We start from the raw sequence: 17,337 nt of genomic DNA, 5'->3' as shown, positions 1-17,337 counted from the left end.
GGTGTACTCACTGAGATGTTTCCAGACACTCCAAACAAAATCTATACTGATCCTGAAAATGCCATATCACTTTATATACTGTCACCTGTTAAAAGACTTTTGTGTTTTAACCATTTGGGTATTTTAAAGCTTCCGTAATTTGTAGGATTGATTTGAGCTATTGTGTGTATGATTATAATATGCAGACAACTTCATTCATCCGTGTATTTAATCATGAAGTATCATCACGCATTATTGACCCTCTAAGTAGTAAATTAAAAAAACGGTGGCCACCATAGATAGTTGTTGCTGTTCCACACCTTCTTAAATGTTGCCCCTTCTTCTCCCTCCAGAATATTTTTGTCAGGCTCAATTTGCAAACAGGGCCCTGGCTCGAGGTTGGAGATGGAGATGGAGGAGGAGGCCACTGGCAGTTATGGCAGGGGCCCCCGAAGGGGCAAAAAACGGTTCCTAAAGAGTGGGAGGCAGGAATTCCACAATCCCAGCCTGCCTGACTGAGGGATCTGCCTGCTAAACATTCAGCTTTTTCTGCTGGCGAAGTGCCCTTTGAAATCCAGCTGCAACTGTGTTGGAAAAAAAGAAACAAGAAATAGGAGGGGTGGGTTTTAAGAGAATGGAAGGGAGAGATGGAAAGGGAGGATGAAGAGAAGAGACAGAAGAGAAAGAGAGGAAGAGAGTAATAGAGAGGTGGGCAGTATGTGTGTGTGTGTGTGTGTGCGTGTGTGTGTGTGAGAGAGAAGAGAGAGAGTCTGAATGGGCGTGCCCCACTGGGGCCTCACCCCCCACTGTAAGGGACCTCCACAGATTATCCTTCATCTGAGCTTGTTGGTCTTGACCCCACTGACCCTGAGGCCCGCTCTCTGTCCTCTCTTCTCTCTCTCTCTTTCACACACGCTTCCTCACTCCCTCATTATTTTCTCCATGTCACTCACTCTTTCTCTTTTACCTCTCTGCCACTCACTAACCTTCAATGCAACAACACCGCTGACCCTCGAGCTCCACCCCGCCAACACCAACACCACACACATTCCTCAAACACACACACACACCCACACACACAACCTGGTTCCTTATGCAAAAAAGGGGGACCCAATAGGAGAAAATCCAGGCTGATGTGCAGGACAAATGAGGAGGGGAAGAAAGAAGAAAAGGGGAGAAAGAAAGAAGGCAAGCTTTTCACTACCACTGGTGTAAAATAAGGGGGGGGGGGGGGGGGGGGGGGGGCAATGCAACACAGTGTATGTACAGTAGGTGTTTTGCTCAAAGGGTCTTATTCAGCAGACTTTGCACTGTTATCCTCATAGAACTCAGAAATCATATTAGAGATATGGATAACAAATGTGACATAAAATCAATTTCTAGCTTTGAAAAGTATCAACAAGATCCATATCTTTATGCATTTTAGTGTATTCAATGGAATTAGAGTGAAAACTGCATTAATATTGATTCTTGTATCAGCACTTTGACTTCAGTCACATCAAATTAAACCCAACATGACTGACCTATGCAGCACAGAGAAAGACATTTTACATGGTGGTCCTCTTCAGGGAAATTAATTTACTCTTCAATGTATCCAGTAGTTTTCCTCTTGCTGAAAACCTTATTTCACATCCTAACTGAGCTCCATAATGATACATATAAACTTCTTCCGCAAACAAAAACATGGGAAAATCCATGTTGTGCGTGCCTACATGGAGGACCCCTTATTTGCCCATGTGGAGGTAAAAATGGAAAAGCAAGTAGCAGGCTGGATAAACTGTGAGCATGAATATGTTAGTGCTCCTTAGGTTTTATTTGCAAAGCTGCAGGTGGATACTTGAATGACATGACACTGTTTTTCTTGGCACGGTCACTGGCTGCACTTTGTGGATGTGACCTAGCTGCTTGTTTTTGATGTAAAGGCAATATCATCTGGAAAAAAAGGACAAACATGAGGAGGTACTCTGTATTTCTATGGTAGACTGAAATCATTTTAATATTTAATATTTAGTATTCCGAAAAGAACCTTTGAGTCTGTGGTGCTCAGGTACATTTAATATCTTGAGGTATAATTATAATGTTCATATATTTTTTGAAAGGAACTTGTCATTTTAATGTGATATTTGAATATCATCCCTTTAAAGTATAGTAGCCTATTATAGGATTCTTATTATTTAACTATCAAGTTGTTCTCAACAGAAAATCTCTTTATTTTATGAGTGTCAGTTTGCTAATACACTGATCTATTATTACATACTGTATATTTATTATATATATCATTTGACTTTCATGACTAAATGTAAAGAATATTAACGTGGACATGAGAGTGATTTCCATCTAAAACCACTGTTATTAGGATGACTTTTAAAAGCAAAAGGTAAACCTTGATCTCGGGAACTGAGTGACCAAAACAGGAAAATGCAAAGCAAAATGCAAAACAATAGCTCTTCTCTCTTGTTTTTGTGAAGACGACTATTTGACTTATTTGGGTGTTGTTTGAGTTGTTGTATTCATCGATTCGTTATATGGGATGAAATCATCTTAACTCAAAAGCCAATTTAATTGCATTTCCTGTGTTTTTAATAGCATCAGTTGCACATGTGGTTGAAAGCTCAAGGTTCAAAATGAATTGCTATGCTCATGATGTCATTATTCAGTTTAGTTACATAAACTGTGTGTGTGTGTGTGTGTGTGTGTTTGTTTGAGGGGGACTTTGCAGTATAATTTCATATCCACCTACGTTGTTAAACTCCTTCTCGCTAGGAGGCAGTAATTGAAAGCCAGGAGCACACAGGGTACCTGGGTAATCGAGGAAACTCAAGCGATTCCTGTCCGTAGCTAACAGTCGCTAGCCTGCTAATCTCCCGGACAGCGCAGTTGTGGTTGTTTTTATCCGTCTTGGTCTTTATGTCTTTTTGCCTTTTGTATTACAGTGATTTTCTCATACGTCGTTAGTGACAAAAGTGAGGCAGACACCAACGGACAAGTTTAAATACGCTGGATGTTTTGGCACTCTTGCTTTCTTCCAGGATGCTAGCACATAAGCAAGCCAGCTAGCTAGCCAACCTGCTTAAGCAGCCGAATAGCAGCACTGTCCGGATGCTTTGAGCAACAACGCAGCGGATTTTGGGGAGTTTCTTGTCGGCCTTGCATGATGTCAGGCAACCGACCACAGCAAAGCGCTGGTGGGGCAAGTTCGGTGCCCAGCACAAGTAGCAGCAGCAGCAGCACAGGGGGCATTGCAAATGGTGGCGGTGGGAGCAACGCCGTCACAAGTAATGGTAACAATTCTGGAAATGTTGTGCCCACTCGGACCTTGGCAGCAGCCGGCGAGGGTGGCTTGTCGGTGCCAACTTTGGCCGCCGTGCCGTCGTCCCGGGGCGGGTTTGCTTCTTTGAGCAGACCCTCTGCGTCTTCAGGCAGCAGAAAGAAATCCCTCTATCAAGCACCTTTATACAACGGCCTCTCGAATTCATACGAGGATAAAAGCAACGATTTTGTCTGGTAAGTTTTCTGTAGAGCGACCGTGAGAAACTGCTTTTGGAAAATGATCTGTGGTTGCAGAGTGCCGAGAGCTAACTATTAGCGTTGAAAAGGTTTGAGAGCTGAATTTTGACTTGCACCTAACACGGCTTTTTGTTTGCTTTTCCAGTCCCATTTGCTTCGAAATGATAGAAGAGGCACACATGACAAAGTGTGGGCACAGTTTCTGGTAAGTATTCATTTGCAACAGAGGGAATGGCATAGTTGTTTGGCCAGCAAATGACGTGAAGTTTGTTTGAGAGCAATGACACACCCGTCGAGGTGCAGTTTAAATGCCCAACAAAATAAACAAAGTGAGCTCCCGTTTGTCCCGTCCCATTGTCAAACAATTAATTGTCAGATAATTCATTTGATCTGCCCTGTCAACAAACATAATGGTGCACATTATTTGTATCAGTGATGCTTACAGGTAGGGAAACCACCACTTCCCATCAATGACCCAATTCCAAAATTAACAGTTTAGTTTTGGTGTCAAAGTAAAAACCAAAACTCTTTATTTATAGTTTCCCACTTCACCAAACCAAAACCAGCCTTTGCATAATTGAATGCTGCCACTATTTTGCTCTTGCATATTATTTAATAGCATTTGTTAGATGATTTAGATTGAAAATGTGGCATGAGACTTCATGTTTGCATAGAAGTGGAGTCACTGCCAATGTCAAGCAGGATAGTTGTTACTGATACTCAATAAAATAATTTCAAAAGTTGTGCAACAACAGTATGAGATTAGAAAAGTCAAATTTGTCTGTGCATGGCATGGTCAGGTGTAACTTAACATCATTACTGGTAACTCAGACTGTCACGGTGTTCTTTTGTTCTCATTTCCTTTTGCTGTTTCAGTTATTTCCACAGTATTCACTTCTTTCTCCTTTCTGCAGTTTCAAGTGTATCCGCCAGAGCCTTGAGGACAGCAACAGATGTCCCAAGTGTAACTATACTGTGGATAACGTAGATCAGCTTTACCCAAACTTTCTTGGTAAGTATTATGATTCAGAGGATGGAGAATTGTTTAATATTTAAGGTTACCTTCTTTCAAACTCATTAGTAGCTGTGTTTTACAACTGTCAACTGAAACCGCTAAACTTTCTCACCTAAAGTGTCAAGTGTTTAAGTTATACCCTGACAGTTTTTCTGTCAATTACTTATGTAGCTTTTTCACCTCTCTCACCTTACCCCCCTTTCCCCACCATGTAATTCACCCCATCCTCTGTGCTCCAGTAAATGAACTGATCCTCAAACAGAAGCAAAGGTCGGAGGAGAAGAGACTAAAATTAGATCATCCTGTAAGTAAAACACATACATAAGTGCTTTGTTTGTTCTTTTCTACAAATCCCTCAAACTCACATGCTCTTGGATTTCACTCTTACCTTGATAGAAAAATCGAATATTTGTCACTGATCAGTGTCTCTGACTTCCAGAATGGGTCCAGGTGGCAGGTGTTCCAAGACGTGTTGAGTCCTGACCAGGAGAACTTGGACTTGGCAAATGTCAATCTGATGCTGGAGCTCCTGGTTCAGAAGAAGAAGCAGCTGGAGGCGGTAAGTAAGGGGGAAAAGGTGATTGCATATGTGTTTTAATACACTTTGGTTCTAACCATTTGTTGCATTTTGCATCTGAATTTTGGCTGTGAAGCTTCATATAGGGGCTGTGCAGTATTCCACAGTAAAAGATAGGATTATTATTTGAGTCACAGATGACTCATAACCCATTATTTCATGATAACAGAGGAAGATACAGCATTACATTGAAAAGTAGGAGTACAGTCAGTGATTAGAACTCACCATCTATGTCACCTCATATCAGGAAGCTCCTTAACTGGCTTTTATAGAGTAGTGGGTGGTATGGTGGTGGTTCTTCCATAGAACAGTGTGAATGTGATCCTGTTTGACAGAGTACAGCATGAGCAGTAATACCTCTAAGAACGGCATTATCCAGCTGTTGTACCATATTATATACACGGTACCAGTTTTTCTGCAAGGGGATGCTCCAGGCTGCATTGAATAAGTCAAAAGTTGTTGAGTCATACGAATGGTATTATTCAGTAGTGCTTACATGGTTCTTTTGACAGAGGGTATGTGTGTTTCCTGGTTTACAATGGGCACACTTACTGAGTAAATGCAGATCTAGTGCACACAACTCTCTCTCAGATTGTCTGGCACATCCCCTTTTCTCTTGTTTTTGTCAGTCTGTGTGACCTGAAAACAAGTCACTGGAAAAGAGAAGTAGGAGCCACAACCTATCCTGTTGACTTATGTTCTGTCACATCAGCACAGAGCCTGTACGCTCTCCCTTAGAGTGACAGTGGGTGCAGTAGTTTTCAAATACAACCTTAGCTTTCTCTTCACACACAAACATAGGCTATGTCTGTCTGTCTGTCATATAAATAGAAACACATGCTAGAGCAAGACTAGTACATTGACTCATGTGAACCTATTGTAGATATATCAGTATTTCATATGTCAGCTGATAAGTAACGCAGATATCAACAAACAAATATCAAAGCTATATTTGAGAGTGACCATTTAGGCCTAATTAGCCTATTATTGTTTAATATTTTCACTTTTTTCAAAATAATTTTTATTCTTATTATTTATTTGCCTAAATCAGTGTGAGCAAAATCCTGAAAAATATGGGAAGACTGACACCCATAGTATTTACAACAAGCAAACTTTTACCTGGAGTCCTAAAGTGCCAACAGAAGCCAAAACTGAAAAAAAAAAAAACAACAACAACATAGAGTGTCTTATTAAGGTGTTGGGCCACCACATGTCACCCGAACAGCTTCAATATGCTTTGGCATTGATTCTACAAATCTCTGGGACTCTACTGGAGTGATGGAACACTATTCTTCTAAAAGATATTCCCTCATTCGGAGTTTTGATGATGGTGGTAGAGAGTGCTGTCTACCATTGGTCTAATGTTGGTCCAAAATCTCCCATTGGTGTTCAATTAGGTTGAAATGTGGTGATTGTGAAGACCATAACATATGATTCACATCATTTTCATACTCATCAGACCATTCAGTGACCCCTCGTGCCCTGTGGTTTAAGTGGGATGTAGCGTCTGCAGGTAGAGAGTGCAGGAGACCAGTGCTGCAGGATAGAAACATCATTAACACGCCCACTCGCTCGCTGTGGAGTCTCTGTTCTGTTCATACATCGACTCAATCGGACATTACACAGACTTAATACTTGGTAGCTATCAGGGAAATATAAATATTGACGGATTGTTCTTGCTGACAGTCTGATCACATCATCTGTTTTTCCTTACATATTGCACTAATGCATGAGCATCACACTCTAACTCATCACCTGCCTGTAGTTTTGGTGGTGTGTGTGGCAGGTAAGCATTTATGTTAATGTGTGGGATTGCTTGTGACCATATCCCCTGGTTGCTGTCTTACTGTGGTGGGTTCTGCCTCTCATGCCTGTGAAGTGAGAAATCATTTGGATTAGGTATTCAGTTACTCAATTTTCTGACATTAGTTATAAATGACGTGGGTCCAACAGTCTTTCTTAAGAGAATTTTTTCTCCTCTAACCTTGAGGTCTAGAATCTGTCAGCCAACAATAGATCTTTTATCAGCCATCTCAAAGCAGCCTAATTTGTTGGATGTATGTTAGCTATGTACACTATCTACCCTACTCCTCACTGGTACTACCTTCCACTCTTCTGGTTATTCTTGTAATATTTTCTTTTGTAGGGAGTCTAATTCAGATGTGCCAAATGTGAAATGCAGGGTAGGGTCATCCAGTTCATCTTTCTGGTGGAATTGTTCATCAGGCCAGTTGGCTGAATTTTTGTTGTTTTTTTTTTTTCTTTTACAGGACGTATTACTGATACATTTTTGTCAGTGTATGTGATTTTTCTGTGGACAAGTTTAATTTTACTGTTTTTATCTGATTGGACTTAGTATTGGTATTTGTTCAGCCAGTCATTCAAGCTACTTTATCAAGTAGATGAAGTGAATTTGATGGCTGCATCAAATTCACACATTTTAAGAGAAGGTAGATATTTTCCCAGATGTTGCACTTCCCTGCAACTTATAGGCACCTGCAGCAATTTTTTGACTTATTATATATTAGGATTAGTTCTTAATAATTTTTTTTCGCTTGTGTGCTTCTCATCTGAACATGATTGTAAATACTCGATTGTCCTGTATTGCTTCTCTGTTTACTGCTGCTTCGGTTTTTTTTTAATATAATTTACGGTTAGGTCTTAAAACACATCTGGAAATATCTGCAGTAGTTGTTGTTGTATCGCCCCTTTTCTGTGGTTTGTATTAGTTTAGAGCACATAAAGAAATGGCTAAATATGAGCATCAGTCCAAAAAATGACTTGACATCCTATTCTCCGTTCATTTTGTTATGAAAGGCATTCAAGGCACGAAAAACGTCTAGCCACAGTTGTCTACATTTGTCTTCTGACACCCATAAATTGTTGGTTTTGGGATTATTTGCTTTAGATGGACTGAACAACATACTTGCTTCTGTAATCTGTGCCTTGTTTTGCTAAGACAAATGAGATGAACGTGGTGGTGGATTTTAGATGGAACATTCTTGTCTCCCCAGATGTGTAAGATCTACATTAAATTACTTAAAATAAATTCCTGCAACTGTTCACTTTAACCTGTCAGTTTAGTTTGCAGTGCTTTACTGTGAGTAGAAGTACAAATGCAGAAAAAATGACTGTGTGTATATTCACATGAATCTACAAATGTGTGCATCTTAGATGATAAATGATTGTGATCTGTGGAAATACTTTTCTATTTTCATTTTGGAGCAAAAAAAGATGTTACCAATAAAAAGGGACCAGAGCGTCGACACTGAACACATTTTCCACTGAGAACCCTCTCTATCTAATTATCTTTTTGGTGGATCAATAAAGGTATTCTGTGGCTTTGTGTGTACATATGTGTGATCATGTATCTGTTTATCTCTCAACTAGGAATCTCAAACAGCTCAGCGACAGATCCTCATGGAGTTCCTCAAAGAAGCCAGAAGAAACAAGAGAGAGGTGCCATTGTTTTTATATGCATACTGTAAAGGTTAGATGTACAGAGCTCTTGCTGTACTTCTGCATTGGAAGCACAATGCATTTTTCAAGAATATGTGAAAATATAAAATATTTGTGTACTGGAGAAAACTCACCCTCTTAAAGATTTTAATTACTTTAAACTTTAACTATTAAAAAAACAATGTGTCATATGATTTCAAAAGGCATACTTACCTGTGTTTCTGGTTCTCAACAGCAACTGGAGCAACTACAGAAAGAGCTCAATTTTCTTGAGGAGGACATTAAGCGTGTTGAGGTAAAGAAACAGAGAACTCATCACTCACTTACATAGTATAAACTTGAAGTCTTGAAACTGTTAGGTGCAGCTCCTGGTATGAGGTGAAACAGGTCCGTGTTGGTGGTGTAAAAACAACAGGGAGTTGGCCGCTGATTTGGCCCATTTCTAAACTTGGTCAGCCGTTGCAGCAGCAGTGGCTGTGACATAGCTCATGAAGGCAATTAAGGTTCTTAAAAACCTCTAGAGGTCTGAGGAGGGATCCACAGTGTCCAAAGATGTTTTACCAAATCCTAATACAGAGACTGTTCTTGTATGTTTGATTATAGAACCATATAATGTTTTGAAATGGCAACAACAGGAGCCACTCGTCATCACAGCTTGAGATAGACAAACATGTTATTTCTGTGTAATTTTCCAGGAAATGAGTGGGCTGTACTCTCCAATGATGGAGGCAGAGTGTACTGTGCCTAATGTGGAGGCTCCCTCACCAGCACCCAGGTACAGCTTACCTCTGTGATCCAACAAATTCTAATCTAAACAAAATGAGTCCATCACCATCACAGTAGAAATAACCTCAGTCACCTTCTGTGTTTACTAAAGTAGAAACTCATTCCCAGCACAGATCATACATCAGCATACTGATGACAATGTTTTGCTTTTTATTCCATAACAACTACTGAATATATAGCAGCTACCTAGCTAAACATATCAAAGCACATACATACTGTAGAGTCAAGATGTTGTATAGTGTGCCTTATGTGTCTGTTTGTCTGTTGAGCAGCTGTAGTAGTATTATGGAGTCACAAGACTACAGCCAGCCTCCAGGATTTGGTGGAACAACCCAGGTAAGACAGAGAAACACACATTCTGTTTGACTGTTTTTTGTCATTTATAACCATGTTTGAAAGTCACGTGTTTATTTTCAGTGTCTTGTTAAGTTTGACTTGAATTGTCCAACTATTTATTGGCATATCTCTCCTTAAAAACTGTTTTTTTTTTTCTATAATATGGTTGCAAGCAATTGGTTTTGCCTGAAATGAGTAGGAGAAAAAATTCCACAATGATTTCTAAAAAAATCTTTGTACATAAGTTTTAGATACTAAACTGTCAAATTTGAGTATAAAAAAATCATGCACATTATCAGTAAAACTATAAACAAGTTTGAACAGAATAAATGTTACCATGAGTTTAGCACTGATTTGACTGTACTTTGAACCATTTGCACATGTTTTTTCCAGGGAAAACGACAGACCTGGTACAACAGTACCCTGGCATCAAGAAGAAAGAGACTGACGGCACATTTTGAGGACCTGGAACAGTGCTACTTCTCCAACAAAATGTCACGCATCACAGGTACTAATCCTGCAGAGAATGGTATCATTCTTTCACTGGTGTTGGTCACAGTACAACAGCAGTTTGGTCAAATAAGTATCTGTTGTTCCAACCCTGTGTTTATCATTGGAGGAATGACATCGGTTTAGTGATAGGAGGACACGAGTAAGGCATCATTTCTTAAAAATGTATATTTCACTTCATAGGATGGATGATTGTGTCTGTCTCACCCAAGTGTTACTGCTAACACTGCTTCCTATTTCTTTAAATGAAAACCACATTTACCACAAACTTAACTTCTTGTTGTCACAGATATTTTTCTGGTACAAAGTCTCGGCTCTTAGCTTTGGTGAATGGCACCATCACTCTGTTTCGTGCTGCAAAGCAGTTCAGCGGGTGTCCAGGAAAATCTAACATGATCTCCCACTACAACTGCTTTTTCATTATATGAGTGTGACAGTTAATTTATGTTAAAATGTGGCACAAGCTCCTTTTAATAGTCGCTTTTGTTGTATTTAGTTAATATTGTAAAGGGTTTATTAATAGTGTGTTTCTGATGTTTTCAGATGAGGGCAGGAACTTGAACCAGCTGGATGATTTTATGGAGTGTTTGTCCAAGTTCACTCGCTACAACTCTGTGCGGCCACTGGCCACGCTCTCCTATGCCAGTGACCTATATAACGGCTCCAGTATTGTCTCTAGGTATGAAAAGAACTTAAAACAAAGTATTCAGGTGCATGGTGAAATCATGGATATTCTGTTCAGGTCAGACCAAAGACCTAAAATATTCTTTTTCTTATATGTTTATATCAAATGATGATTGGATGAGAGAATGTTTCTTCTCAGAGGAACACAGTTCTTGGTAAATCAGTTTTGTCATTGCCCTGCAGGTACTAATTATATCACAGTACCACAGTTAATTCATGGTTCTACTCATATACACTCAGATATTGCCCAAGAATAGTTTTTTGTGAGCATATTTTACATAATCAGAACAAGATTTGTTTTACAATATTTTAACCTGCTTCCCTATGTTTTGCAGAAAAAAAGACTGTTGAAGCAGTTTTCATGTCTGTGTTGGATTATGGAGATATAGAGAAATGTATAGAGAATGTATCATTCTGCCTTCAGATTTATTACTGGCGATACCTATGGTACTCCCCATTGTATCCTCTATGATAAGGCTGAGCTCTCTGGCTCAGCCTTTTGTTTTAACAGCCCAACCTCCTGGAACATGTTCAACCATGATCACAAACCTTGTTGCCTCAACTTGTAGCTTTTTAAACTAATGTTATCACTGTTTAACTGATCTTATTTGAATCTGGTCTGCACTTTTATTGTATTTTACCATACTTACTTATTTATATGTCTTTTGTTTTTTTTTCCCTAGCCTAATGTAATCTCAGCATCACTGAAAATGAGGGCTACCCTCAATGTATCCCCGAGAATTAAATAGAGATTGAATGAATTATAGATGGGGCGCAGAAATGTTTTTTGTTGTTTTTTTAGTGTGATCTTGATCAGCTCATCTCTGTGCTCTCACTTCTGTTGCAGTATTGAGTTTGACCGTGACTGTGACTACTTTGCCATTGCTGGTGTGACCAAGAAGATCAAGGTGTTTGAGTACGGCACTGTGATCCAGGATGCAGTGGACATCCACTACCCTGTCAATGAAATGACCTGCAATTCCAAAATCAGGCAGGAGAAATAATTTGTTTCCATAGAGGCAAAGGATGTGCAAGAATCTTTCAGATCCTACATTGCAGTATTTGCAGCAGTTCTCATCTCCTTGTAACCTGGGGGGTATTCCAGGAAGTAGGTTAAACAAACCTAACCTGCGCTCTGATTTGACCAACTCTGATATAGGAAACTCAGTTTTCACTTCCAGAACAGCTGATCAGATTTAGATAAGCCTTTGTGTGGTGAATAAAAACGCCATCATCAATGGTTACCATGACTCACCATGGCAACAGGTAGATAAAGAGCAGAGCCTCTATTTTAATCAAGTGGAGCCAGAAATATATACAGTACTATGTAGAAGTTTTAGGCACTCTAGATGTTTTGACTCTTATCCTTCATCAGTAGCATCAGGGAGGTGTCTGATCAGTCCCAGATTAGTTCTGCTGCTGGACAATGAGTTCAAACACACAGTCCAGCCATCATAAAGAACTACCCTCAGAGACAAGAAGAACAAGGAGGGTGCAGGGAATCCTTATTAATGTTTTACCTTATTTGTTGTAGCTGTATCAGCTGGAGCAGCTATCACAAGAACCTTCTGGCCAGTAGTGATTATGAGGGTACCGTCATCCTGTGGGATGGATTCACCGGCCAGAGGTCCAAAGTCTACCAGGTATGATACTTAAGTCTTAGAGCATCACTCATTTTGTGAAAAGGGGTTGATTTCCGTTTTTCATGGGAATTATTCATTGACTCAAGCATTCAAAGATTTAATTATCCAATGCACAGAGCAACATATTACACAGTGCAATGAAATTATTACTTTGCAGTCTCTCTGCATGATGCTTTATGAAAATTAGAAATAATTTTAAGTATATTTAAATAGGAGACACAAAAATAACATCTGGAAGATAACAGATATATAAGTTTAAAAACAATTATTACAAAAATAAAAGAGTTAAAAAGCATTTGTGGTGAAATATAACAAATAAGAATTAAGCCATGCAACCTCAGTGGCTTTTTTAAATTACCAATTTTATCAGTAATGTTTGTCATGACACCTTTTCAGGATTTCCTCTGTTTTTTTTTTCAGGAACATGAAAAAAGGTGTTGGAGTGTTGACTTCAATCTGATGGACCCCAAGCTCTTAGCCTCTGGTTCTGATGATGCTAAAGGTAACAGAGTTTTCAGACATGGATTATCCACCAGCTTTGCCCCATGGTCAAATATTCTCATATCAACTTTTTAATTTTTTTTTTTTTTTTTTTTTTTTCAGTGAAGTTATGGTCAACCAATCTTGACAACTCAGTGGCCAGCATTGAGGCCAAGGCCAATGTCTGCTGTGTTAAATTCAGTCCAACCTCCAGATATCATCTGGCCTTCGGCTGTGCAGGTAAGATTAGGACTGGTTTTAGATTGAGTGTGTCACGTTCCTCTTTGTCCTCATTTCACTGTTGTTGTGGAAAAAACTGAACTGAGCAAACTGAAATCTAGATATGTTATTTTTTCTGTGCAAATGTCTAACCAGCTATATGAGAATGCACTTTAAAATACCGAACATGGTGAATAAGCAGGATTATATGTTACAGTATAAAGTCTGACCAGGCTAACATTAAGCTCAGTTTATATAGATGTTAAAACTCTGTACTGAGTTAGGAAAAAAAAAGAGAATTTGGTCAGTGAACCCAGTTGTCTCCCATCAAATTCACAGGCAAAGAAACTTGTTTTTATCTCTTTGAGATGTATTATTATTGTTACATTCTGACCTTGGTGCACACACCTCACACCATTGCAGTTTTTCCTTTAGGACCACTACATTTTTTCTGTGGTCACGCAGACTATGGTGGTCCAGACAAACTTCTGAAAACTATTACTCTCCCAAAGGAAAGGGAAGAATTAGAAATATTCTTTTGTACATACAAACAATCCTTCAAGCAACTAACGTTGGATGAACCAGCAGCTCAGAAACTATTATCCAGCCGTGACTTGCCCTGGCTTGTTTACCCCATTCCCTCTGTCTCCAAGGTCCAAGTCCACTAAGCCTGAAAAAGGAAGCCCCCTCCTTGACCGTGGAGTTGTTGGTTTACTGTCTGGAGTAAAGCTAGGACATGGGAGTAAAAGCCACAAGGCAACAAAACAGACGGAGAACACATATTGTTACATAGATTTGAACAAATATCAACAAAGACATTGCACATCATCTTACCATGGCTGTCTGCCTTGGTGGTTACTGTATATAGCTGACATTGAGAGTTGTTTTCAGTTATAAGGGACCTTGCTCACATACAACAGCCCCTCTTCTTGAATGTTCTCTCCTCTCTAAACAAACACCTTTCTTTTCTTATTTTTCCTCATAGACCACTGTGTCCACTACTATGATCTACGCAACACTAAGCAGCCAATCATGGTGTTCAAAGGCCACAGGAAGGCTGTGTCCTACGCCAAGTTTGTCAATGGAGAGGAAATTGTTTCTGCGTAAGTCAGTTAAGCCTTATGATATATATGTTTTTGTGTACTAATCTATAATTAGGATTTCATGAGAAACACTTGATGGGATAACAATTGAAAGTTATACTACACACTACTGACATGAGGCTTCAACATGCCCTTTACTTGTGGACTTATTAAGTGTTTATGCCCTTTAATTGGCAGTTCAACGGACAGTCAGCTGAAGCTGTGGAACGTCAACAAAACCCACTGTCTGCGTTCCTTCAAGGGTCACATCAATGAGAAGAACTTTGTGGGCCTAGCCTCCAATGGAGACTATGTTGCCTGTGGTAAGCATATGCTTTGAATAAGACTACACCGGCCGCGTTGCGAAAAAATCTGGATTGCAGCATTTCTTTGAAGTTTGTTTAGCAATGCAGGGGCACCACTGCATGAAATTCAAGTCTGGAAGACAATCTGAAGCTGCTCACTTTTACTACTTTATTCCCTGTTTGTCTCCATAGTCAGAAATGACAACAAATACCAATGTGAAAATAACTGCAAATAAAAAAAAAAAATCACCTTTTCTGTGTTTGTATACAGGCAGTGAGAACAACTCCCTGTACCTTTATTACAAAGGACTTTCCAAGACATTATTAACATTCAAGTTTGACACAGTGAAGAGTGTCCTGGACAAAGACAAGAAGGAAGACGACACCAATGAGTTTGTTAGTGCTGTCTGCTGGAGGGCTCTGCCTGATGGAGTGAGTTCACCTCATTATTACATTTGATTTGCTAAATATTCAATAAATATGTTGTGAACCGAATGGTACAATTTAATCCAAATATACAGATGATGCTGACTGTTCTGTAGGTAATGAATGTCTGTGCAGTAACTTAAATAAACTATGTCTTTTTATTAATGGCATTTTGCTTTTCAGGAGTCAAATGTGCTGATTGCTGCAAACAGTCAAGGAACAATCAAGGTTTGTATTTTGTGTGTAATAATAATAATAACCACCATAGGCCTACTGCATGACATGCTAGTCAAACTCCAGTCAAGCTATCAGGTCTCATTAGAACTGAAAGTATTGGTCAATTTACAGAAAATTAGCAATAGTTTTGATAAGAGAACATTTTTCTTAAAGAGTAAATTATTGATTGATAGTTTTTCTGTATTTTGTCTAATCTTTTCAATAGCAACCTGCTTTTAGATGTACTGCTTTAGACATGCTTATGTACTGTGACAGCAAGCTGCAGACATAACAGGTGTATCTGTTCTCTCCCCACAGGTACTTGAGCTTGTCTGAACGACCACTGTGTCTTCAGCGGGTGATAGAACTACCATCAACTTCTCTTTGTCTGGTAGAGGATCAGTCTTATGCAGGGAGAACCCAAGCTGCCTGCTGAAATTAGGATGCCCGCCAAAACTGGCAGAGCTGAAACAAACTGAACCTGTCTTATTTTAATGAGCTACACTTTTTTTGGACAGCAGCAAAGACTTTGGATCAGTACATCAGTATAGCAGGAGAAGATGTGCTGTCATTTTACAGCAACAAAACGAGGACCTAGCTTGGGCACAAAATGGAACAAGAGACTTTAGAAAGCATTTTTGTTTATCAGCTACAATAGAACACCTCTTAATGGTTTTAGGTCAAATCAAAACTTGTACCTTTTTAATTAAGCTTTTGCTATCAAGGGTACATCCAGCCAAACGCTACTAGTGTGATGCATTTTCCCTTTTAAAGGCCAAAGCACAACACAAAATGACATGCAAAAATTATGTCTTCACGTGAAGCTTTTAACCCTCCCTCCCATTTTTTTGTTTGTCAGCCTCCTGTTTTTTCCCTCTTTATGTGTATCTTTGTGTTTTTCAGATTGGGAGAAACCAGTTTTAATAAATATGACTTGAATTTCATTCTTTCAAGCGTATCGTCAGTTCATTTTGTGGCTTTAGAGTGTAGACTGTGAGGTAGTGTACGGAAGTCAAGGAAGACCAATGAATTATGGAAATGTTGAGAAACTGCTGATATTTCTGTTACTATCAGAACAAAATGAGATTTGATATGTTTGTCTGTAATCACGGCGATTCTCGTGTAAATTAAGGCATTGATTTGCAATGCTACATCGAACTGGATTTTTTTCTACATATATGAGCTATTTGTTGCTTGTTGAAAAATGAAAACCTCACAGAATCATATTTTGTCCTTTTAAAGTAGCAATGGAATTTCTCTTCACATACTGTAGGTTAAAACATCTGATCTGAACTGAGCTGCATTGTAACTTGAGGCAAACTGCTGTCAGTTTCTGTGGAGTGGTGATTCATGTTGACACATTGAGGGGATTTGGTAAACACCGCCAAGACCTACCTATTTTATGATAACTGAGTGAGAGAGGTGTTTTGTATTTGTATAACTGAATAAATTATTTCGAAACAATTTTGTCATGTTTGGTCATATTTTTCCTTGATACTTTTGGCATTTTAAGGCTTCCCTTGGGTGTACTTGTATGACTGAGTTATGTGTTTACTGTTGGTAATGGGTCTCATATGGGGTGTTAAAACTTTGTGTGAAATAGCGATCTATTAAATCTTCAGTCTCCCAGAACACATCTGTATTAGCTGAGACACCAGAGAGCCACAAAATGTCATCTTTACCCGGAGCTGTTGTATGTCGTGTGAAACCTATTACTGCAAATTATCTATTGTTACTCAGAACATTTCATGTAATGTCCTGTAATGGCTTGATAAACCGGGTAAATAAAGCATTAGCAGCTGACTACTTAAATCTCCACAGCATTTGGAGATTTAAGTAGTCAGTCAGTAGTCAGTTCATTCATTTGTTAATCAATAAAGGTATCAAGATCATTAAGTGGTTAATTAAGAGTTTCATATTATAATTTTCATGTATTTAACAATTAATTTGTTAAGAAGAATTTTTTTCCAACTCCTTTGCAATAATTTGAGTTAGTTATTATGTGCTAATCATTTAGGGAATGTACATTTACAATTGAGTCATGTTCAATCCTGATGTGTAATAGTAACCACTCTATTATTATAATCAGTAGTTGTAAGGGCATTTTAATTAA

General features: G+C 38.9%; 1 protein-coding gene across 1 annotated transcript; it reads left to right on the top strand.

Moving 5' to 3' along the window:
• The first annotated feature begins 2,778 nt into the window (after window positions 1–2,778).
• Window positions 2,779–16,688, top strand: cop1 (COP1 E3 ubiquitin ligase). Its single transcript, XM_018695896.2, has 20 exons — window positions 2,779–3,483; window positions 3,632–3,691; window positions 4,401–4,498; window positions 4,741–4,805; window positions 4,941–5,060; window positions 8,469–8,537; window positions 8,773–8,832; window positions 9,233–9,312; window positions 9,596–9,659; window positions 10,053–10,167; window positions 10,713–10,848; window positions 11,701–11,844; window positions 12,388–12,496; window positions 12,917–12,998; window positions 13,100–13,216; window positions 14,181–14,298; window positions 14,476–14,600; window positions 14,854–15,014; window positions 15,192–15,236; window positions 15,543–16,688. Exons 1-20 carry the CDS (start codon window positions 3,131–3,133, stop codon window positions 15,558–15,560), a joined length of 2,139 nt encoding a protein of 712 aa, XP_018551412.1. The 5' UTR covers window positions 2,779–3,130; the 3' UTR covers window positions 15,561–16,688.
• The last annotated feature ends 649 nt before the right edge of the window (window positions 16,689–17,337 follow it).

The sequence above is a fragment of the Lates calcarifer genome, linkage group LG4, assembly GCF_001640805.2.
Source record: "Lates calcarifer isolate ASB-BC8 linkage group LG4, TLL_Latcal_v3, whole genome shotgun sequence".
Classification (NCBI taxonomy): Eukaryota; Metazoa; Chordata; class Actinopteri; family Centropomidae; genus Lates; species Lates calcarifer.
Note: the sequence above shows the minus strand (reverse complement) of the source record. Positions and strands in the feature narration are given on the sequence as shown.

Bases quoted from the DNA above. Each gene is read 5' to 3' on its own strand.
- cop1 (XM_018695896.2), top strand. From the start codon at position 3,131: ATGATGTCAGGCAACCGACCACAGCAAAGCGCTGGTGGGGCAAGTTCG. The intron at 3,692-4,400 runs GTAAGTATTCAT...TCCTTTCTGCAG, and splicing joins AAGTGTGGGCACAGTTTCTG to TTTCAAGTGTATCCGCCAGA. The intron at 12,999-13,099 runs GTAACAGAGTTT...TTTTTTTTTCAG, and splicing joins TGGTTCTGATGATGCTAAAG to TGAAGTTATGGTCAACCAAT.